This window comes from Cervus canadensis, chromosome 7, assembly GCF_019320065.1.
Source record: "Cervus canadensis isolate Bull #8, Minnesota chromosome 7, ASM1932006v1, whole genome shotgun sequence".
In the NCBI taxonomy this organism is placed as follows: Eukaryota; Metazoa; Chordata; class Mammalia; order Artiodactyla; family Cervidae; genus Cervus; species Cervus canadensis.
The window spans coordinates 44,534,080-44,558,089 of record NC_057392.1 but is presented as its reverse complement, the minus strand read 5'-3'; the positions used below and the strand labels follow the sequence as shown (position 1 = coordinate 44,558,089).

Sequence of the window (24,010 nt, the reverse complement as noted above, 5' to 3'; positions counted from 1 at the left end):
ATTGGCAAACCGTATGGTTCAACCTGAAACATGGGTATAAAGTACTTAGCATCATACCAGGCATGGACTGGGACTTCCCAGGTGGCACTAGTGGTAAAGAACCTGCCTGCCAATGCAGGAGACATAAGAGACATGGGTTCAGTCCCTGGGTTGGGAAGATCCCCTAGAGGAAGGCATGGCAACCCACTCCAGTATTCTTGCCTAGAGAATCCCATGGGCAGAGGAGCCTGGTGGGCTACAGTCCATGGTGTCTCAAAGAGTCAGACATGACTGAAGCGACTTAGCACAGACACCCAGGCATGGACTAAGTACCCAGTAAATGCCAGCTGTTACTCCACATCTCATCCCCTCCTCTGGGAGGTGTGGCTATTCTCATTTTCCTGGTGAAGAAGATCAGGAACCGCCCAAGGACTCATGGTCACCAGCCTGCAGAGCTGGGAAGATGCTCATTCTGGTCCGACCTCTCTGCCCTAGTCTTGCCAGCATGCTGCTTGCTCTGGGGCAGAGAGAGAGAGGCTAGCCCCGCTGCCCTACCCATTCTGGGGGCTCCTGTAAGCTCAGAAACCTCCCAGAAGCCTCCCAAGACATCGTTCCCCCTACTGAGAGTTGCAGCTCTGGAGTGACCTCTCTTAGGGGAAATAGAAGGAGAAAGGCTGCGGTAGAGCCTGAGCCCGGAGCTAGCCCAGGAGTGGAAGGGGTGAGGCATTGTCCATATAAGGATGTGTATTCCTCTCTATGTCGAGGCCCCCTATCTCCCCACACCACCACCTTCCTCCCCCGTGCTTCTTTGGGGGCACAAGCAGGCCAGCAAAGGACTTCGAGCTCTGGGGCCCAGATCTAGAAATGGAGTTCAGTTTCATCACAAGCTGATTAAAATAGACAGAAAATACATGCTGCTCTTAAACTTTTATAACTATTATTTTTATCCCCTGGGCAGCCGTGTGAGCACAAAGCTGGTTCTGATTAAGCACATGGTCCTCCCAACCCACTCCTTGCTGTGGTTCTCATGGACAGACTGACAGTTAATGGCTTGTGGTGCAGGCACAACCCCCAAGGGGGCGGGGGCGCTGCAGAGGAAAGAGGGGGCTCCTCCCACCCCTGCAGTGCTCCACATCTGCGGGAGTGCCTGGTTTGACAGTGAAAGTTGAGGGCCAGGGCCAGATGGAAAGATAAGTCCAGGGAACCTCTACAAACAAAACTCAAAGCACAAGACAGTCGTGTCTGACTCTTGGCGACCCCATGGACTGTAGCCCGCCAGGCTCACAAGTCACTGTAAAGCAGTCACCCATGCTCTGAGGACGGATGCGGGGCAGGAAACATACAGCAGGGCCTCCGGGAAGGCTTTCTGAAGGGGGAAGATTTTAAAGTGGATTTGGGAAGGAGGCCAGGCAATGTGGCAAACAGGAGGAGTGAATGAATAGGTAAATGATCGCCGTTGCATGCCTTCTTTCCCTAGAGTCTTGCAGTGCTGCAAGGCAGAGAAAATAAGTGTCATTTCCTTTGTACAAATGTGGAAATAGAGACCCGGAGCATGATCCCAGGATTGCTGATGACAAAGGCAGAACTAGAGCCCTCCTCTCTCCTTCCTGACTCTAATGGTGCTCAGAAGCAAAGCCCACCACAACCCCACGAGGAGAGAAGGAATCTCAGTCCCTGTCTGCCTTTGTTCAGGCACTCAGGGAGACTGGGCCTCTCATCCTTTGCTTGCTTGGGCCTCAGTCTCCCCATCACTAAAATAAAAAGTCTTGATCCTTCTTTACCTCCCTCCTCTGATGCCCTGGAACTCACTGGGAAAAAGATGGCGAGAAGAGTGCTGATGCCAAGGAAAAGAGGACTGTGTGTACCTACTCTGTCCTTACCTCCTCTTCCTTAAAAGGGGGGAAAACAAAGAAATGTCTGGGTGTGCCTTTCTTTGAATTGTTATTGGTGCTGTCAATGCTGGTCTGGAAGGAAGGGAAGAAGGGAGGGCCTTAGACAAGGGAAACTAGACTCATCTCATGACCTTGGTTTATGGCAGCCTCATCCATAAATGTCAAGGGAAGCATGGACAGGTTTTCCTGACTCTAGCAGTAGTCCCTGAGACCCGCCCCTACCTCTGCGCTCACCCACATATCCACCCACCTGAGGAGAGAGACTAGCAGTTTTCAGCCTGGCAGCATATTATTGACACCTAGCCCCCCCACCCAGACCAATCAAGTTGGGATCTGGGGAGTGCGATACCAAGGTACAGGTGCTTCTAATGGGCAGCCAAGGTTGAGAACCAAAGGTTGATAAATATGTACTGAGGATTTTTCTGTAGATGACAATGACCACTATGTCCCGGGAGAATACTCAATAAGAGAAAATGAAATCATCCCTTCCCCATGGCACTTCCTGCTCTTTCATCCGTGTCCACACGGAGACCAGTGTGGGGGCAGCCCACTGAGGAGACAGGACACAGACCATGTCGCTACAGATGGCGGGGGCCCTGACTCATCATCTGGGGCTTTTTGGCTCTTACGGAAGGCGGCAAAGGATAACACGCAGCTGGGAATGGCAGCAGGGCAGAGGGATTCCTGGATTACCCAGCTAACAAAGAGTGGGCCGGCCTTGGGTTAGGAGGGAAGCCTACTGGTATAATGGAATATATAGGGACAGACCCACATACTAGAGCAGGAGAGGAATCCAATGCCATCTAGAAGAAGCAATGCATCCTGAGAGTAGCACTGAGTCTGCATGCTGGGGGAGTGTACATGCCCAGCTCCTAGTTCTGTGCTTATGTGACCACCCGCCAGAGCCCCTAGTGTCCAGTCTAGCGGAGAGCACGTGTTAGCAGCCAGGATTGCCCCACTCTGGAGGAGGGACAGGGAGATGGCCCTTCCTCACCAGCCAAGCCACAGGAATGTGGCCAAGCCTCAGCTGGAAAGTCCCACCCCCTCCTTTCTCCCTAGTACTTCCTCTTCAGGGGCAGGAAGAGGATGCACAGGAAGGGGCTCTGAGTGGGGGAGGCTCCCTCCTAGCACAGTCTCTGAAGGGAGTTCCTTGTGGGGAAAATGCTGGAATCTAGTGATAGCGGCACAGCCAGCTCCTTCTTATCCTGTTCCGCGGGCAGTTTCCCTGCAACTTGCTCCAGTCTGGTCTCTTCAAGGCCCAGTGAGGGCCTTTTCCTTTTCCACTCAGCCCAGCCCAGCACTGTGTTACCCTTGGCAATTTAAAAATAAAAACAAAAAAAAGCACAATGTGAGAGTTGCAAGTTAAGCTTTATTTAGGGCAAAATGAGGACTATAACCCAAGAGACAGCACCTCAGATAGCTCTGAAAAACTACTCCAAAGAGATGGGGTGGAAAGGTAAGTATATATGAAATTTTGGTGAAGGGTGAATACATGCAATCAAACACATATTTTTTCCAGAAGGTTTCTGCTAGTCTTGTGAAGCTTGTGCTAGTCACCAGAAACAGTCATCACTATGAAGGATTTTAGTGTTTTTCTAGATATGAGGAGATACAAGAATTGGGCTCCTAAAATTTGCTCCTGAAAATATGTTTATCTGAAGATGTATCCTGCCAGTTTTCTACACCCTGCCCTCCCAGAGCACAGAGTGCCTCAGTTCTGCTTTCCACTCTGAACTCCTTTCAGGAGGTATTGGAGGTCAGCAGCACATTATTGAATCTTTGTGGAGGTAGATGGCAAGAGCCCATGGCAAGTGCCAGTTTGTAGTTGACACCCTGCTGCCAAGGGAGGGCTACCCCTGGCATCATCCACACTTGGCATGAACGTGAAGGAGAGTGGAGGACAGGCCTGAGGAGTCGTGTAGCATTTCAGCTCTGCCCAGAGGCTACCACTGCGGGGTTCCACTGAGTTCACTTTGGGGAGGATGCAGAAATCCCCATGACAGGCCCATGGTTCAGTCCAGAGCGAGTGAGGCATGCCAACTGCCTGCTCAGAGGCCTCCATCTGATCTGGAGGTCTGATTGTCAGTGCTCTTGTTCCAAGGGAGTTAGAGAAAACGGAGGCCTCAAGACCCCTCCAGATCATGAGCCCAAGGGCAACCATCCTGCGCCCTGCTTCCTCGGTTTAAGAGAACTCTCTGCACAGAGCAGGCTTCTGGAAGTCCAGAATGTTTAGCCCAAGTGGGTTAAGACCCAGTGAAGGGAAAGGTGGGGCCTGTGTGAGCAGAGGGCCCTGCTGATGTGATTCTGCTGGCCCGCACCCACAGCAGAGGTGGAAGTGCTCACCAGCTCCCAGGGTAGTCTGTCCATCCTTCTTCAGGGGGACTGTGCTCTGCACTTGATGTATAAGGCCTGGTGGCACAATTGCTCCTTCTTTGGTGCTCTTGATGCCAACCCAGGTGCCATCTGCCCCACAGCACGAAGGGCCCTCCGAGTGGAGCAGGTTGGGGAGGACTATCATGGTGGTGGTGGAGCTGGGAATTTTTATTGCAATGTTTCTTCTGCTTCTTTCCCTGGGTGGCTGCCGACTCATGTTTGTTGTTCCCATTTAGTTCCAGATGCCCCCGCCAGCGAGAATGCCAAGGCCCCGGAGATGAAAGCCCGGAGGCCAAAGAGCTCTCTTCCTCCAGTGCTGGGAACAGAGAGTAAGTACCTGTTCAACTCTTCCAGGCGAGCCCAGAACCAAGGGCCGCCACTGCCTTGCCCGTGCTCCGCAGAGCCTGGCCTCTGTCCTCACCCTGGTACCCCCTGAGCTCCTGGTGACCCTTCTTCACCCCTCCCATGTCTTCAGGCCTAAGGACATCCATGTCCTCTGTGAGCCCCACTCAGGCCCCACCTGACCCCTGGGAGACCATCCCCTAGTCTCTCTCAGCTGTCTTTCCTGCCGGTTGCACCTTCTCCAGGGGGGGCTCTGACCAGATCAATCCCAGCTGGAGTGCCCAGTCACCCGCAGAGCCCACCAGCCCCGTACGAGTGAACCTCTCCAGGTGGCCGCCCTGGCACACCTGCCACACATGCACACCCCTTCTGACATCGCACCTCAGCCTTTCCTTCTGAGTGCTGCCCCGCCCCCCGGCTCCTTTCTCCTGTTTTATCCTCAAGGCAAGCTGAGTTCCTCTGCGTGCTCCAGCCATCCGTGTGCTCCTCCCATCATGCCTTTGCTTGGGTGTCTCTGTCTTCAGACAGACTCCCATGGAAAAGCCGTCTCATCCCTGAGTTTGTCCTTGCCCTGCCTGAAAGGAGCTCTTCTCTCCTGTGAGCCCCCGTAGTACTCAGCACCCACTTCTGCCAGAAGGCTGTCTCCTTCCCTGTGTCACGGTGACACGTCTGTCTCATCCTCCCTCCTACTTCGTAAGGTCATGGGACCAACTCAGGGGTGCGCCTTTCAGGATGATGGTGCCGTGACCTATTCGCAGAAGGGCCTTACCCACATCTTTTGGAATCAGCTGTGGTCTAAACAGCTGAGCAGGAATGGGGCTTTTTCTGAGACTCTGCACGGCTTTCTCCCTGTTTTTGGATCTCGGCTCCTCCAGGACCCCCTCATCTTATGGGGGTGCTTTTACAGGCCCACAAAAATGTTTTAATATCTTATAAAATTAGGAAAAAATTAACTCTTAGATCAAAGAAGATGTTTTAATCTTTAATATTAATATTCATCTTTATACCAACGCAGTTATAAAATGTAACTTACATATATACATATATATTTTTTTTCTTTAATGAATGAAAGTGAAAGTGAAAGTGAAGTCTCTTAGTACTCTTTGCGACCCCAGGGACTGTAGCCTACCAGGCTCCTCAGTCCATGGAATTTTCCAGGCAAGAGTACTGGAGTGGATTGCCATTTCCTTCTCCAGGGGATCTTCCGGGGCCCTGAAAGGCAACGGTGCTTAGAGTCCACAAAGATCATAAGGCAGCTCTGGCTTCTCCTACTGATGAATTACTGTCTAATTTTGTTAGAACTTTGCCTTAAAAGCTCCAGTGTTAACAGGAGGTGTGGGGTTTCCTGGACATCCCCAACACACTCTTTCTGTGTTTTAAAGAGCAAAAGACAAGACAAACTCCTGAATACTTGTGCTAACAAGGGAAGCAAGCGAGGGTAATTCACAGGCTGCCTCCGCTTTTCCATTACAAGGCAGTGTTCTGGAACTTAGTTTTATTCACATCTCATCAAAGCAACATATTTCCCTCCCCAGTGAGGAGCTTGGGTTCCTCATGCACATACCAGCCAGGCTGTCAGGGGCAGCCCCACTCAGCCTGCAGTATGCTGTGCCAACCGAACTGGAGTGATAATTTCTCATGGATGTCTAACTACCCGGGAGTATCCAAAGTTGTTGGAAATGCAGAAACAATTCTTTTAAAAAACCCGGTGAGAACGGGTTAGTGATTTTATCTTCTGAAAGGATTTCTTGGGCCTGTGCTGTTAGTTATGGGAGCAAATCAGCAGGAGAGATGTGGGCTCTTAGAAGAGCACAACTGGCAGTGAACTGGGTCTGAGTGATTGTTCTTCCCTCCTGGGGGCAGAAGCAGGGATCCCTGGGGTTCCAGCTGGGAAGTCAGCAGTCTCCTGTCCTCCGCCCTGGCACATCCATTCCAATGAGATCCCCAGGGAAGGGAGATGGAGTGGGAGGAGAGTTGTGAAAGAGAAACACAAGCTGGAGACAGCGAGCAGCCTCGAGGGTTTGTTGCCCTGGAGAAGTCTTCAGAAAACCCTGGTCGGGTTGTCATCATGCGCTTCTAGGGAAGGGGCTCGAAACCCTAGCTACATATTAGATTCACCTAGGGACCATTTAAAAACGCTGCCACCTGCTCTACCCCAGACTCATTGGATCAGTACCTCCTCCGGTGGTGGACAGCTTCAGTATTTGTTTCAGCTCCTGGGCCATTCCAAGGTGCTGCCAGTCAGGCTGGAGAGCAGCTGCTCCAGAGGGAAGCCCGGTGCCCTTGCATCTCTGGTCTTGAGAAAGCAGAAGCAGGTCTTCTCTACTGCCTCCCTTAAATGTGGAACCACCTGGGGGCTCCTCAGTCTCAGGTCCTTGTGTATTCTAGCACCCGCCTTTACGGAGGGAGCAAGATGCTCTGTGGTAGAGGCTGAACCCCATGGTTCTTTCCCCTGCAGAGGGCGCAGGGAACGGGGCTCAGCAGGCAGTGCTGCTTGAAAGGTGGGGCAGGGCTGGCTGAAAGTGCTTTGTCTCCCTAGCAGACACACACATCTGTGACTGGCATTAACTCCAGCCAACACTGCTTGTCTGCTGAAGGGAAATCTCACTCTGTGTAGAAAAGCCTTCAAGTTGGAGTCACAGACAGATGTCTTACTCCCAAAAGGATGGAAGTGTATGTCTCCATGTATGGTAATGGCCACATTGAATCTCTTTGCTGACCCCCTCGTTACCCCAGCCATCACCCCCTGGGATGCTGAGAGCATTAACAGGGTGATTCCTTCAGAAACCTGCAAGTTCCCTGGGTACCTGTACACCACCTTGGGGCTTCCTTCCCAGGAGATTCCTGAAAAGGTAGCTGCCTGGAGACAGGAAATGAAGGGGGTGTCTTTCAGGTCTGCAACCTGAGTTCTTTTCTCGCTTTGGGGGATAATTTGTATTATTTTTTAATTACATACATTAAATATGCATGTCTTCTTCTTTAAACATTTTGAATAGTACAGTTTACCCAGTACATGAAAACCTTCTTTCATCTTACCCCTAATTCCACTCACCTCCTTAAATATATTCACAATTACTCTTTTATAAATATTCTCATATACACATGCAAATATATCAGTTGAATTTTTTTCCCACAGAAGTGGAATTATGCAGTCTGTGCACCCCTTCAACTTGTCTTATTCTCTTAGCATTGCCATCCTCTGTCCCAGACATTTCTGATTCCATGATAAAGCCCAGATTCTCATGTCATTGAGTGGTCTGGCTGTGTATGTGTATTCGTTTTTGTCAAGGACTGGAAAGTACCTAATGTAACCAGGAAATACATCTTTCCTCTAGTGACCAAGGGAAAGCTGAGTGGTTTCCTTATCAAACAGATGGTGGCCAGATCCTTGTCTGGTGGCCTCCCCTCCCCAGCTTGAATGTTTGGTCCTGTGAAGAGCTGTCAGGTATGAGATTGGATGGTCATCGTCCACACATTGCCTAAGAGCCCCTGGGGCCACCACTGGAGCCAAGCTCTGGGGAATGTGAGGAAAAAGCCAGGCTGATTTGCCCAAATCCAAGGGGCTGGATGAGAGAAAACTGGTGAAAGTACAAGTTAACCTGCTGGACACCAGCTCACAAGTATGGAAGTGAGGAGGGGGTCAGATTTGGGACGTGTGGGAAGATTTCTGAATGAGGGAGATGGTGAGCCAGGTTACGAAGGAGGAGAGAAATGTGGTTTGGTTGATGAGGAATAACATTCCTTTTATTGAGGAAAGACTGGAGGGAGAAATGCACAAGTGCATTTCTTCATCACAAGGGCCTCGGATTCAATGATCTGCCCATCACACAAAACAAGAGTTTTCTTGAGCACCTATGTAGCAGGCATCATCTTAGACACTCAGTCTGTATTGCTTCAGACAAGTCTCATTCCACTGAGCTAATTGTATTAGTTGTTCCCACTTTATAGATGAGCAAAACCGAGTCTTAGAGAACTATACTGTCCTGCCCAGAGTCTCACAGATGGTAAGATGTGGGCACTGTGAGGGCAACCTTGATCCACATTCCTCCCACACCACTCTGTGCCTTCCACAATCTCAGGGCCATCCTTGTGCTGTCCATACAGTGGAGGTACTGTCCTCCAGGGGGACAGAGGTCTGACTGCCATCAGAGCTGCAGGGAGAAAAAGGTGACAGCTGGTATGCTTTCCTGGTTCTTGAGACCTGTCAGGGTCTTTTCTGCATGCCTCTCAGTGGGAATTTTTTTATAAGTTTATTCTGGTATAATTTCAAATTTACAGAAAAGGTGCAAGAATAGTATAAGAAATTCTTGTACACCATTTACTTAGATTTGTCCATTATTTACATTTTGTCCTATTGTTTTGTCATTCTATATGTATAAACTCATTTATATATATATTATATATATATATATATATATGCCATTCATCAAATATTCATATCTATATGTATGAAGTTGTTCAGTTGTGTCCGACTCTTTGCAACCCCATGGACCATAGCCTACCAGGCTTCTCCATTCATGGGATTTCCCAGGCAAGAATACTGGAGTGGGTTGCCATTTCCTTCTCCAGGAGATCTTCCTGACCCAGGGATTGAACCCGGGTCTCCTGCATTGTAAGCAGACGCTTTACCATCTGAGCCATGAGGGAAGACTTCCCTCTATATGTATAATACCATTTGTATGCTATATCTGTTCATACATATTCACCATTCACCATATAGAGATGGATTTCCCTCATGGTTCAGCTGGTAAAGAATCTGCCTGCAATGTGGGAGACCTGGGTTTGACCCCTGGATTAGGAAGATCCCCTGGAGAAGGGAATGGCTACCCACTCCAGTATTATGGCCTGGAGAATTCCCCCTGTATAGTCCATGGGGTTGCGAAGAGTCGGACAAGACTGAGCGACTTTCACTTTCATATAAAGACAAATATATATACTGCTTACAAATAGACATCATGCCCTTAACCTCTAAATGTTTTATTGTGTATCTTCTCTTAAAATCAGGACATCTAACATTGAACTTATACCGTCTAACCCACAGTCCCATATTTGACTTTTGTCAATTGTCCATTCTTCTTTCTGGCTGCTTTTCCCTCTCTTGATGGGAATGTAGCGTCTGCAGTCCTGGAAAACTTTATGCACACCTCCAGCCCAAAGTGGCTCATCTCCCACATTTGAAGAAGGAACAGGAGAGAAGTGTGGGCTGAGGGAAAAGCATCTTCCACCTGTGGGGGTGTGGGGACGTGGCAGGCAGCAGCACCCTTCCTTGTCGGGCCTCCAGATGCCCCTTTACTGTGTGTGCCCCCTGCTGGGCCAGCACTCAGGCACAAGCCACCGCCAGACAGCGCTTGGGGTGGAGGGCAGGGAATGAAGGTCTTGATTCTGCATCTAGTGGAATGTGGCCTTGACTGTGGTCAAAGCCCCTTCTCCCTCTACAGTGTCAAGTGGGGACTTTCTCCAACTGACCCCAGGTCTTTTCTAGCTCTGACATCAGGTCATTCAGTAGAATGCTTTTCTTTGGAGTGATGCAGGGTTGGCTAAAGCCCTTCACGTCATCTGGTGTGTGGAAGGTGGAAACTCCAGCAAGTGTGAACACACAGCAGCAGAGACATCCATACAGGAGGGAGGCTGTATGCATGGAGTCCAGGTTTAGGGTGTTCCAGCTGGAAGGGATCTGACTGGAGTTTTGTGTGAAAGAGACATTGCTGGGGCTTAAGGAATGGCTTGAGAAAAATACAGAGAGGCGGAATCCAGTGATTAAGACTCTGAGCTTCCAACACAGGGGGCTCAGGTTCAATCCCTGGTCTAGGAACTAAGATCCCACATGGATCCAACTTGCTATGTAGTGTGGCCAAAAAGAAAAAGAAAATACAGAGGGGCACTGTGATAATAGGCCCAGGGATTCCTCCTGTCAGTCTGTAAAGCTGATGATCTTTTAGAAAAGACAGAAACATCCATAGGGCACATTTACAATTAGGAAACAGGAACCAAGGCCTGTCCATCTCTGAAATTTCAGTGGCTGGTCTGGAGTAGGGATTTAGTAAGTATTTCCCTTTTGAAGTATATTCATCAGTTCCCATGTTCCTGGGATCTGGAGACGGTGAAGGTGGAACACCCCTTGTGTTTTATGCCTGGTCTTGGCCTGAGCTTCACCTCTCTTACCAGTCCCTTTGACCTCTCTCACTACTCTCCCAGATTATGATGCTCTTAGATGTCTTTGCCTTGGTCTCCTGAATGTGTCTCTCCCTGAAACCAAAAGTCGGTCACCTTGAAAGCATCTTTGGGTATTAAAAGCAATGTCCAATTATCTTGAAGGGTTTCTCCAGGATCCCATCTTCCTTTTCAATATGCTCTCCAGGAGTCAAAGGGCTAGAAAGAAATGCTGGAGAGGTGAAGACTTGAAATCAAGACTTGCTCGACAGGGAAAGTTGTGGGACCCTGGGAGAGAAGCGGGGTTATTTTCATGAATGTCTTTGAAAGCTGAGCCAACTCCTGGTTACTCCCAACCAAAGCGTTGGTCTTGGTGCTCACACCGCCCTCCAGCACACTGTGCGTGTGGAGCTGTGCTTCCACCCTTGGGCTGCTGGGTCCATCTACTTCCCCGCTCTTCGATCGTCTCCCACGAGCCAGTTCAATGGCAGGATGGGTCCTCCCAGGGATGGCCTGGAGGATGCCAGTCAGACGACGCTGGCGCTGCTGTCCTGGCCTTGTGGGCTGTCTCTTTCACAACCATCCCAATGTTCTGTGTCCCGGGGGCCTGGGGCTGGGTGTTTACAGTAACAAGAGGATCAGTGTTCCTCTGGAATCTTATGTGACGGCCTTCGCTGTGAGGGAATGTGTACAGGAAATTTGCCCAGAGATGTTCATTCTGGGAAAATGACAAATGTTTTTCCACAAGCCCCTTTGTAAGGAGGGGCTGGAAAGAGCCTGATGTGTGTGGGGTTGGGGGTGGGGGTGGAGAGGGACAGGGTTGGGGGTGCTGTTTAAAGCCCCCTGGAGCCCTCTGAGCCTGCCCCAGTGCAGGACAGTGAGATTTAGCCCCATCCCCAGATCCTCACCACCACCCCCTGCTGTGACACAGCCCACAGGGTGGGTGCTCCCTTCACATGTCACCCAACCCGTGTCCCCTTCAGGAGCTTGTGGCAGAAAGTGAATGCTTATTTGGGGAATTGTGAAGGGTTTGATGTCTATTTTTAGCTAGCTACCTAAAAAGGGAAATGTCCCCAGAGAGGCAAAGATCCATGGGCCTCCCTGTACCCAAGGCTATTGATGCTACCTCCCCAGTTTCCTCCGGCTCTTCATTATCTCAGACCCTTTGGAAGCTATAGGACCCACCTTCGGGCTCTGTAAATATCTCCCAATGGCTGACTCTGATCTTTCTGCTCTGTGGATTCACTGGAGAGACAGACTCATGTGTCTTCAGATTGAGCAGCTCCTGTGGGGTGCTGACCTCCTCCCTCCCAGGGCAGAAGGAAGGTCCATGAGGCCAGGACTAGTTGGGTGTGGGCAGGCTGGGGCAAAAGCAAAAGATGCCTTACCCACACAATTGGAAGCCAGCCTTTCCAGTCCAGCTCCAGGTTTCCCAGAAGGCTTCTAAATTCAGTGTTTTGATTTTGATGTTTTTATCGAGCTGCTTCACTTCTTCCAGACTCAGTCTTCTGTCTGGGGTGGAAGGCTCAGCACCTGGCCACTTTGATCTAAATTGGTGACAGAGCTAGGGGCCTTCTTCTTTTCATGGAAAGGTGCACAAGGATTCAAGCCAACAGGCTTCATCTTTGAGCATCAGAGTCCAGAGCTGTGATTAAGTGTTCTCAGGAAATTCCATGTTAGCAGAGTTCCCCGGGGATTCCACTCGTTCCTTTAAGAGGTATTTTCTAGCCTGTTCCAGGTACTGAGCGAGGTACTGGGGATACAGAAGATGAGCGTGATGGCCCTGTGCTTGCCCTCAGGGAACTTGCAGGGTATATGCGCACTGGGGGCAGGTTTCCGCAGTTGCCTTGCCCTGTGACAACTGCTGATCAAACCACCTCAGAGGGGTATGGGACCCACCTGGCAGCTGTGATGTGTGAACGAGTCAGCAAAGAGCTGACAACAAAAGCCTGGCATTGTAGAAATTGAAAGGCCTTCAGTGTAGTATACAAAGCAGTGTCCCCAGAAGGCACAGGGATCAGCAGCATCCACACCCCAAGGAAGGTCAGGAATCTGTGTTTTTAGTAATTCTCCTGGATGATTATTAGGCATGCTAAATTTTGAGAACCACTGTCATTGAACATAGAGGGCATGGGTGAGGGTGTTCCCCAAGAGTTAGAAAGAAGGCTGGAGATGAAAGCTGGGGACAGACCTCGGAAACTCTTGTCTGATGAGTTGGACTTGACCCTAAGAGGCAATGGGCAGCCACTGGAAAAGTGTAAACAGTGGAGTGACATCAGATTTGCTTTTGACAAAGATCACTTTGGCTACAGAGTGATGGATGTCCTAGGGTGGGGACAGGGGACCACAGGTCTAGGAGGTGGTACAGTTAGGCCTAGAATGGTAACAGTGGGGATGTGGAAAGAGGAACCAAGGAAGTTATTTTTTTTGATGAAATTGAAAGATGTTAGTCAGTGACTGGATATGGGCAGGGGGTGGTGGGTGGGGGGCTTGGGGAAAATGGAGATGAGCAGCAGTGTGGGGAGAGGAACTGCATTTGGTTTCAGATGTTGGGTTTATAGTATGTGCCTGGGGAGATGGTGTCAGGTAGTGGGATGTATGGGTGGGCTCAGGAGAGAGGTCTGGGCTCCAGGGAAAATGAGGACAGCAAAAAGAGGGATAAAAAGAGGAGTTTAGGTTAGTTTGGGGAGTCTGGGGGGCAGTGCTGTACCAGGAGAGGAATACTGCCTGGGACTGACTGTCTGGGAGAGGGACAGACCCTGGGCAAGGAGAGGGAGGATGCTCTGTTCTCCTTACGGGCCCTGTGGCCAGAAGCCATCATGGGGTTTGCAAAGATGGTTATATCTTTTTCTATTTCTGTGATATGCCTCTCTTACAATGGTTAGTGCAGAAAGTTTAGAATGTTGGAGTAGGGGGTGGGGGACAAAAGACTGACAACAAGAAACTGGTTAGTGACCCAAGAGGTACTGAGAGTTTGGGCATCTGGACCAGTGAGAATTTTACCTGTAGTGAGGCCCTGAATTGGGGAAGGAGCTCCAGGCGCGGCAGGAGAGAGCTCATGGAGGTATAAAGCTGACCTGACCGGCAGTGCAGGGACTAAACAGATGAAGGGAAGTACAGAGAAGTCCTCTGTACTTTCTGTTTGGGGAAGAGATCTGTTTGGGGAAGAAAGGAGAATGGGTGGAGGCAGGGGGCGGGTAAGAACTGGTGTTAGAATGTGCACTTTATGCTATATTATCTTCTTTACAACATAGCTTAATCCTTTACAACAAATTTTATTTATTCTCCCCACATTCTTTGAATGGGGACACTAAAGCTCCAAGAGGTTACATAGCAAGATTTAAGTCACACCCCTTAGGGAGTAACGGGGCAGTATTTGAACCCAAGTCCAGGGTCAGAGCCTATGCCCATTGCGTTTCTGCAAAGGGACAGAGAAGGGTTTTAAGGCCCTGATTTGAGGATGGGGGAGAGTGTTCAAGGGAGTCAGGAGAGAACAGGAGAAAAGCAGCCACACACTGGGCAAAGAAGGCTTAAGTCCTGTTTCTAATTCAGCCAAGTGTCATTTTATGAACCCAGCGAGTCATCTGACTTTTATTCAAATCCATCTCCTTTCTCATGAAATGGAAACAGTATGAAGTGCCCTGCTTGTGTTTGGCTGGGGGTAAGAATCCAGTGAGAAAAAGGATGATGACATCATGGATTAGAAACTCAGCTTGCTGAGTCCAGTTGTCTTCAAGAAATCAGGTGTTAGAATCCAGTGACTCTGCTTTCTAGTCCATTAATCATGTTCTCCTAAGCCCAGAACACAATTAATGGATTTCAGCAGATGGGCCTCTAAAACATGTATAGAATAGGATACAGAACATTGTTAACATTTAAAATAGCTGTGACTGATGGGAACCAAATCAGTTTCAGATGCTAATGAATTCAAACAGGAGATGCTCCAAATTTATTGAACAACCAGAAAACTTTGGCCTTCAACCATATTTAACTGTAACACAGAAAGATAGATATTAGCTCAGGCTCTGCTTCTGGCCATATAAGTTTACCCACAGGCCCCAAGACTGAATAGGGGGAACTTCGGAGTCATTGCTTTTACTCTATGCCATCTTTACCTCTTTATTAACTCCTCACCCACGTCTCCAGAGGCGGGCACCCTGCCCCCAGAGCTTCTCCCCAGTTCCATCAGTGTGCACAGACTGGGCGGCCTCAACATCAGCACTCTGTTGTCTCACAGTTCTGGAGGCTAGAAGCCTGAGGTCGGGTGTCGGCAGGTTTGGTTTCTCCTGAGGCCTCTATCCCCTTAGCCTGCAGGGGGCAGTCTTCTGGCCGTGTCCTCACATGGCCTTTACTCTGTACGTGTCTTCCTGGTGTCTCTCCATGGGCCCAAATTTTCTCTTCTTATAAGGACACCATTCCATTTGGATTAAGGCCCACCCTAGCAGCCTCCTTTTAATTTAATCACCTCTTTGAAGTTCCTGTTTCCAAATATAGTCATATTCTGAGGTACTGGGGGTTTAGGGCTTCAACATATGAATTGGGGGGTGGTGGCGCAGCTCAACCCAAAACAGCAGCCCTCCACACTCTCCTGCTCCTGGCTCTGGGAGGAACCCCCTTTTCCTTCCCAGAAGGGCCGCTGTCTTCCAGCTGTGCCTTCTCCCTTCCCATCTGCCCTGGGTGCAGGTGGGCAGGGGCTTCATGGCTCAGTTCATGCTGCGGGTTCTGTACCCCATCTGGTGCCCACTCCTGAGGGGTCTGGGAGTGCCCGGGGGCATTTGCCTACTAGTATCTCTGGGCTCTTTCTCTCACCTAGTCCTAGTCTTCTGCTCTCACATCTGGATTCTTCTCTCTCACTGTGGAAGAAACCTTAGCTTGACATTCCCTCTTCTGTCACCCTGTCTCTCTGTGTCCCTCTCATCTCGGGAATTCTTGATGGATTAGTTGGCTTACTACCTGTTTTCTTGAGAATCTCCTCTAGAGCAACTTCTAACCCATGTCCTGCCCTCTCAAACTGGAGGTGGTGGTGCATCTCCTGCCCACGCATCACCCGATGTTGGTCGTACCTTCTTGGTGCCCTTCGTCCTCCATCCTGGGTCACAGGGACAGTCCCTCCATAGCCCATCTGCCTCATGCCAGCTCCTTACTAGTGGCATCACCTCAGATAAGATCCTGACCCTTTTTCACCTTTCACTGTACTTTTCCCCCAAAGAACTGACCCATCCTCACAGTTCCCATTAATGATTGCATGTTTGATCCTGTAATCTTTCTCTTTCAGCTTCTACCAACTCTTTCTAGAATTCTGATCCTGGACTTCTAGCCTATATACTGCTTAAACCCTTTTATCAACCACATTCTCTTAGACCAAGCCAAACTCCTCATCTTTCACTCCCAAATTCCATATTGCATCAATAAAATTTTTCCCATTTATTTCAAGCAAGAAATCCCTGAGGAATCTTTGTTCCTGTCTCTTGTTTAGCCCTTAAAATCTTTTAAGTTTTCTTCCATCTCATATTTGTATTTTATTTTCTGCAGCCTTTACCAAGGCCAGACCTGGATCAGTTTCTTCTAAGAGTATGGCAATAGCCTCCTAATTGGATTTTCTCATGCCCTGGAATTGGAAAGACCTCCAGAGGTCCTCTAGACTAGCTGGACTCTTGTTTGAGTCAGGATTCCCTGTTACTCAGAACAAAGACCTAACTCGCACATTCATTCTAGACTAGAACTGTCCAATAGAATTTTTCTGTGATGATTGCAATGCTCTCTATCTGCACAATAGAAGCCACTAACCATGTATGGCTATGAGCACTTGAAATGTGACGAGTGTGACTGAGGGGCAGAATTTTTCTATCTTCTTAAATTGTCCCACCACCTTTATGCCACTGCTCTCTGAAATCAGCCCTGTGCTCCAGCTACCTCCCACCAAACATCATCCTGCTGATCTTCCACCAAACATCATAAACATGGCTCTCTACTCTGAGACACTCTGTTCCTAATCAATGGGACTCTTCTCTTCAAGTCAGATCATCACAAGGGACTTCCCTGGCAGTCCAATGGCAAAGACTCTGTTTCCACTGTAGGGGGCAAGGGATTGATCCCTGGTAGGAGAACTAAAGTCCTGCATGCCACACAGTCTAGTTAAATAAATAAGATTATGCCTGGAAATGTCAGTTAGCAACAAATGTGCTACCATGAAGAAAAAAAAAATTTTTTTAAAGATTATCTTTCAGGTCCACTCTGTTTTGTATCCCACCTTCCAGCCATCTCCTCACCAGACGCTGCTCTCTCTTTCTCCCTCATTTGAACAACTACATCATGTTGATGGGATAAAACATTGTTTAACTTTCTGTTTAACTTTTATTTTGAAATTTCAGAACTGGAGAAAAGTTGTACTACTTAGTACAAATAATCCTTGTAGACCCTTCACTCACATTCTCCAAATACTGATGTTTTATCATGTTTGCTTTATCATATATTCTCTTTCCTTCTCTGTTTTTCACTTCTCTTTCCTTCTACCTCTTCACAAACATATACACATGTACATACATACACATTATTTTTTATGAGCAGTTTGAAAGTAAGTTTCACATATGGTATCCTCTACACCTATATTCTTCTTAAAAATAAGGACAATATCTTATAAAACCACAGCTATTTGATGTAGAGTGGTTCAGGAGGATCTCATTGATTAAGCAACTCTTTCCCATTTTTCATATTATGGTATAATTTTATACACAATAGAGTTCACCGGTTCTATTGCACAGCTCTTGACAAATGTTTATAGTCTTGTAACTACAACCATGACCAAGATATGGCTCTACACCTTAAAACATGTCCTTGTGCCCCTCAGTAGTCAACCCCTCCTACACCCACCTTTTCTCTGTCCCTATAGTTTTGCCTTTTCTAAAATGGCCTACAAACAGAATTATACAGTACATAGCCTTTCTCTTCTCTTAGTGGAAGAGAAGGATGAATCATTGAGATTCATCATGTTGTGTGTATCAGAAGTTTGTTCCTTTTTGTTGGTGAGTGAGTGGTATTTCCTCGTATGGATGTACCACATTCATCCATTCTCCAGTTGAAGGGCAATTGGATAACTTCTAGTTTTGGACAATCACAAATATACCCACTACAAACATTCATATACAAATGTTTGTGTGAATGCAGGTTTTCATTTGGATAAGTAGGTTAGATAACTTTTGAACAAAGACCTGAAAGAAATATGAAAATAAGCCATGAAGATAGTTGAGAATATCTTTGCATGATCACTGTATTACTACTTAGACCAGTGAATAGTTTTGTGTTGCAAAACTGGTCTGTTTGGGTCATTTTTCTTATGTGAGTTATTTGGAGAGTGTAGCCTTAAGAATGGAGGGGACCATTGATTGGTTCATTCGTTTGTTCATTCACTCACTGATCCATTCAACAAACGTTAAATAAATAAAAGCCACCAATCCATAGTCTGTTACAAAAAGGAAGGCTGAGACCCTTGGATCCACACCAAGGACTAAATTTAGCCAGTTTATCTGACATAATTTCCTTTATGAGTTTCCTGAAAGTTAGGGTAAGAGAAGAGTTAGTGAGTTTGGGGTTATCCTCACTGAAATGGAGAATGGACACTTAAGCATTTTTGAAGTGTTTATCTCTATGGAGGTTCCAGGGATCCCTCCGGAGGCCCCCCGAGAAGGGATATTCATTTGCTCGTGAGGTTGTCCATGTGAGTCTGCAAGGTCTCCAAAGGCATATTCAAGTGAGGTCTCTGTCTGGATGAGGGGCCAGAGGGTAAGACGGCGCCCTTCCCAGGACTTAGGACCCTTGTGAAAACACAGAAAATAACCTGTGAATGTCTTTTTTTCAGGTGATGCAACTGTGAAAAAGAAGCCTGCCCCCAAGACACCTCCGAAGGCAGGTAATTGGTCGCAGCAGCATTTAGGGACAAGGGAGTCATCTGCCGTGAGGGGTTTTCCCTTTGCTCTGCTAGACTGATCACTGGGGCTGTGGTCCCAGGAGACCACACCCCCACCCCGGATTCAAGCTCTGCAATAGTTAGGCTGAATTTTCCCTGAGTTTCTGCAAGTCTGGGTCCTCCACCCTCTTCACTACTTGCCTTTTCTCCTTCTGTCCTGGCATAAAGCCTGCTCACCCCTCTGTCCTCCAGTATGCCCTTGTGGAAATGATCCACTTTGTGCTGTTCTCATGGTCTGCTCTGTAGGTCCCTGTCATAGGAAGCACTGTCTGTTTTCCATGGAAAGACATTTGAGGATGTGAACCAGTTTGAGCCTGTTAGCTAGAGTGACCTGGATGTTAGATGGCAAGGCACTACATAGTTAAGAAAGGAGTTAAGATATAAGATTCAAAAACTTAGGGGAAATCACAAATACCAGAGCAACCAACCAGCAGAGAGTCATGCTGTATCGGTCACTTCTGTTGGAATCAGGATCAAGAGACCAACAGAACTAGCAGGTCCGTCAGCCTAAGTATGTGGAGCAGAGGTCACTGCCCTCAGTCTCACCCTGAAGGCTCCAGAAGGTGAGAGAGGAGACACAGACCAGCGTGACCAGAAGCGTCAGATGGTATCAGAACATTTGCGGCTCCTTCTTCCTCGAGCTCACTCTCCCTCTTGTCCTCCCCCAGCCATGCCGCCTCAGATCATCCAGTTTCCTGAGGACCAGAAGGTGCGAGCAGGAGAGTCTGTGGAGCTGTTTGGTAAGGTGACCGGCACCCAGCCCATCACCTGTACCTGGATGAAGTTCCGAAAGCAGGTCAGTCCCGGAGGGCAGTGGCCCAAGAGTAACCCGCACAACTTCCAGAGCAACTCTGGGCCAGAGGGAATGAGAAACGCTGTGATGGAGGCAGCATCACTGTTCATCAAGGGGGCCTTAGACATGGGAGAGCCCCTCACCACCATCACCCACCCACCAAATTTGAGCTCTTAATAACCTTTTCTTCAGCACCTGGCAAGAATGCCTGTTTTATAGACAATTTGTGTGATAGAGTATGAAGGACATAATAGAACAAACCACCCATGGCTCCCACCTGATTTTGATATCTCTGCCTAGAATTCTTCTCGGAGTCAGGAAAATCAAACCAGTGACCTGAATGATCTCTCAGACCCCTGAGCTTTCTGTGATTCTGTGCCAGCTTACTGAGCCCTATCTGTGGCAACCACTTAGACTTACCATGTGCTGGAGAGATAAAAGTGCGTCTGAGTATTTGAGAATCTGACTTGTACGTTAAACAGAATTTTGGCTTCCTGACCCAGAAATCTAACTATCATTTATAAGAACAGTCCTATGGGAAAATGTTTAAATTTCCAAATAACTGGTTCCTTTTAAAGGAGCTTAAGGAGCTTATCCATTCCTCCAGTCCCACACTGGCAATGTGTACCCACATGCTAGAATGGCGGGCTGGCCCTGGGTCTGGAACTCCACAGAAGGTGTGATGACTTCTTGAAGCCTCTGTTGCTTCATTCCTAACCCATTCAAACTGTCCTAAGGCCAAGAGGTGGGAGGCTTGTACTGGGGAGGAAAGAAGGGTTGTTCTCAAAAGACAAGAAGAGAAGCTGGCCTTCTCCCAAAGTGGGTTTTGTCTGGGTTAGTGATGTCTGAAGTGAGATGCAAATCTTAACCCTCTTCAGAGACATTTAGCCGAGTCCCAGCTCCATCCAACAGAACTTTCTGTAGTGATGTAATTGTTCTGTATCTGTTATCCAGTATGGTAGCCACTAAATTCATGTGGCTATTGAGCTTGTGAAATGTGACTACTGCAATTGAGAAACTGAATTTTACATTTCAGTTAGTTAAAAATGGTTATAACAGTTTTGTAAAGATAGAGTTCACACATCAGGAAATTCACCCTTTTAAAGTGTACATATATTCACAAGGTTGTGTAACTATAACAATTTTCTAATTCCAGAACATTTTTATCACCTCAAAAGGAAAGCCCAGATCCATTAGCAGTCATTTCTTCCCTTCCCCCAGACTCTGGTTACCCTAACCTATTTTCTGTCTCTAAGGATTTGCCTATTCTGGGCATTTCTCATAAATGGAATTATATGTGTTCTTTTGTGTCTGGGTTTTTTTTTTTAACTTAGCATAATATTTTCAGGGCATATCCATACTGTAACATGAACCAGCAGTACTCCGTCCATTTTTATGGCCAAATAATATTCCGTTATCTGGATGTACCGTGTTTTATTTGTTCATTCATTAATGGACATTTGGGTTATTTTCCATTCAACTAAAATTTGAGTAGCCACATGTGATCGGTATTGGTATTTGACAGCACAGAGGAGGTCAGAACCCTCTGGGTGGGCTTTGTACGTGACTTTGATCAAATATGTTCTCCCACCCTCCCATCCCAGAGCAGTGGAGCGGGCTGGGATGTTCCTCGTTTCCAGTCTAGGGCAGCAAGTGAAGACATAGCTTATTCCCAACCCCCAGACACTGCTCAGCACCCTTCCTTCCTGCTCAGATCTGGGCCCCATCAGAGCAGCTTGGCTTTGAATGCAGGAGAAGGGGCCCTGAGCGGGAAGCCCAGGGTGCAGACAGGACCAGCCCCACACCACTATCCAGCTGCATCCCTTAGGGGGTGTGGGGCGTGGCTTGGAGCCCCCTTCCTTTCTGGCTCAAGTCTCCAGCGCCTGGCCCACTCTCTGCCCCCAGATCCAGGACAGCGAGCACATCAAGGTGGAGAACAGCGAGCAGGGCAGCAAGCTCACCATCCGGGCGGCGTGCCAGGAGCACTGTGGCTGCTACACCCTGCTGGTGGAGAACAAACTGGGCAGCAGGCAGGCCCAGGTCAACCTCACCGTGGTGGGTGAGTCTGGGGACGGGTGTGCAGAAGGCAGGATGGTGGGCTTCCAGGCCTCACCTTTGGGGTACTCCCCCAGCACATGTGTTCCCTCTGCCCACGGCCTTCCTTTCTCTTCCTGTTCTCACACTGTGGCTGCCCTTCCTGCTTGTTGAAAATCCCAGACCTTGCACATATAGTGTTTTCCTTTTTCTGTGAATCTCCTCAGGCTTCCCTCTCTAGCCTTTGGAGACCCCGAGTTCCACCACCACAGCTCTCCGTAGCTAGCCCCTGTGACACCCTGTCCCCCTGGTCCTGTCCCCTCCCAGTCCCCTGGCAGACCCTCACCTTGAATCAGTGCTGCCTTTCAACTTTACTGCCACTCTGCCTGAGCCCGTGGTGCAGCAGGGAGATGACATCAACTCACAGCCTCAGCCCTGGGCTCTGTCAACATCCAGGCTCAGCGGAGGCATTGGTACTGGTCAGCTCTGTCTCCCACTTCCTGTGACAGCCATTCCTCGAGACCCTTTACCCTGCAGGCCTTGGCCTCTGGCCTCTCCAAGACATAGGAGGCATGAGACATGAACTTGCTCAGCTTCGTGGCCCCACACCTGCAGGCGTCTCTCTGTCCCCATGTTGATTCCACCCTCCAGGCTCTGGGTGTTGCCCACCTTTCTCCTGTGCTCCAGACCACAGGCTCCTGAGGGCTACGGGCCCCCAAGCCCCGTAAGTCCCCAACCCTTCTTTTTTGCAGCTTCTCTTTTTCTCCTATAAATGTTGCCAAGTCTCCCCCATCATCTTCCCCATGCACACAGACACAACTCTTGCAGTATCTCCTGCTCTCTCTCCATAGCCAAGCCCTCTGAGAGAGCCAGTCTCTACTTTGAGTCTGCTTCTTCGCCTCACTGGCAACACTTTTTAGCTCCCTGTAGCCTGGCCCCCAGGCTCCATTCTTCTGCTGGGACTGCCTTTCTGAGATCACTGTGCCCTCCTAATCCCTAGTCCACTCCCTTTTTCATGTCTTCTGTATCACAGGACTGAGTTCAGAGTCTGTCTCCAGGCTCACTTTTCCCTCTCCACCTCAATCACTATGCTTTTCATGCTCGGGTCTACTCTCTCCTGAAATATCAAGCAAGCTTCCTAACTGCCTTCCTGCTGTCCGTCGTGTTCAGCCCGCTGTCCTCTCACGTGGCAGGCATTCAGGACCTTGAAGGAGCAGCAGATGGACAGCAGGCTGGTCCCAGTGCACTTGTGGGCCTTCATGCGTGGTACACATGAAAGCCTTTTGCCTGGCATTCATTGATTCCATCCTCTTTGTGTTTAGTTTCCTTGTGCGTGCATGTGTGCATGCTCAGTCGCTCAGTCGTGTCCGACTCTCTATGACCCCATGGACTGTAGCCTGCCAGGCTTCTCTGTCCACGGGATTCTCCAGGCAAGAATACTGGAGTGGGTTGCCATGCCCTCCTCCAGGGGATCTTCCTGGCCCAGAGATCGAACCCACATCTCTGCATTGCAGGCAGATTCTTTACTGCTGAACCACTGGAGAAGCCCTTGGTTTCCTTAGGGCAGGAGTTTTTCTCCCTGGGAATGCCAGTGGTCCAAGGTCTCAGGGAACAGTTTCTCCTCTGTAAAAGACAGCAGGGACCCTTGTCTCCCTCGCTGTCTCTTTGGTGACTCCAGATGCTTATTCTAATCTGTTCCTCCTGGAGTCAGGAACACTCCTGGGGGTGGGCAGTTGGTACTAGTGATCCAGTTCATCTTTACCCTTAAATCTGTACCTGAAGTATCAATTTGGCCCCATGCCCCACCCATCAGCAGGCAGTGGTTTCCAGTTTTCCTTGATGTTCTCTCTGACCTGCCCTTGCTGGGGGAACTTTAGGGTCAACTCCTTGGAACTGCTCTTCTGCAGCCGGTGCCCCCGGCCCTCACGCTCCGCGCAGTGCCACCAGCTCCCCTCCCCCATCACCACCGCCCGGCCTGCAGTTGTGGCCTTTTATGGTTTAGTTTCTCATTCTCCTCGGCCAGTGCTGACAGGGCCATTGGCGTGGCTGCCCGCCAGCTGGCAGGAGCAGCATGTTAAATGCCGTCCTGGGAGGGGAATGGAATGGAGGGGAAGGGCTTTCTGTCTGCCTCCCCCTTGGAGAGCTAAGAATAGAATTGCTCAATAAAATGAGGACTTGCATTGATGGATACAGCAAATCCGCATTCATTCAGAGCCTGTGGATTTCGACTCAGTCCAAAGTAAACCTGGATTAAGCCCAGATTTACCTGCCTGTCTCTAGGGACATCTGTGTATTATATGATCAGGGTTGATTAAGTAGATCTAAAATGTAAATGAGACAAAACAGAGATTGTTTGGCCTACTCTGGACTGTTTCAAGCACTTTGGATGCATCCATTTGTAAGCCCACTGCATAAGGCCGATTTAGCACAATTTCTACAGCTGCTGCTGCTGCTAAGTCACTTCAGTCGTGTCTGACTCTGTGC

The 24,010-nt window shown here is 48.9% G+C and overlaps 1 protein-coding gene across 5 annotated transcripts in view; it reads left to right on the top strand.

Annotated features, from left to right (window-relative positions):
* Nucleotides 1-24,010, top strand: part of MYLK (myosin light chain kinase) — a 285,327-nt gene that overhangs the window by 215,532 nt on the left and 45,785 nt on the right. For all 5 annotated transcript variants that reach the window (XM_043473161.1, XM_043473160.1, XM_043473157.1 and 2 more), the window contains 4 exons: nucleotides 4,481-4,573; nucleotides 18,592-18,642; nucleotides 19,368-19,495; nucleotides 21,398-21,551. In XM_043473161.1, the coding sequence (XP_043329096.1) occupies nucleotides 4,481-4,573; nucleotides 18,592-18,642; nucleotides 19,368-19,495; nucleotides 21,398-21,551 (426 nt within the window). The remainder of the gene's footprint in view (nucleotides 1-4,480; nucleotides 4,574-18,591; nucleotides 18,643-19,367; nucleotides 19,496-21,397; nucleotides 21,552-24,010) is intronic.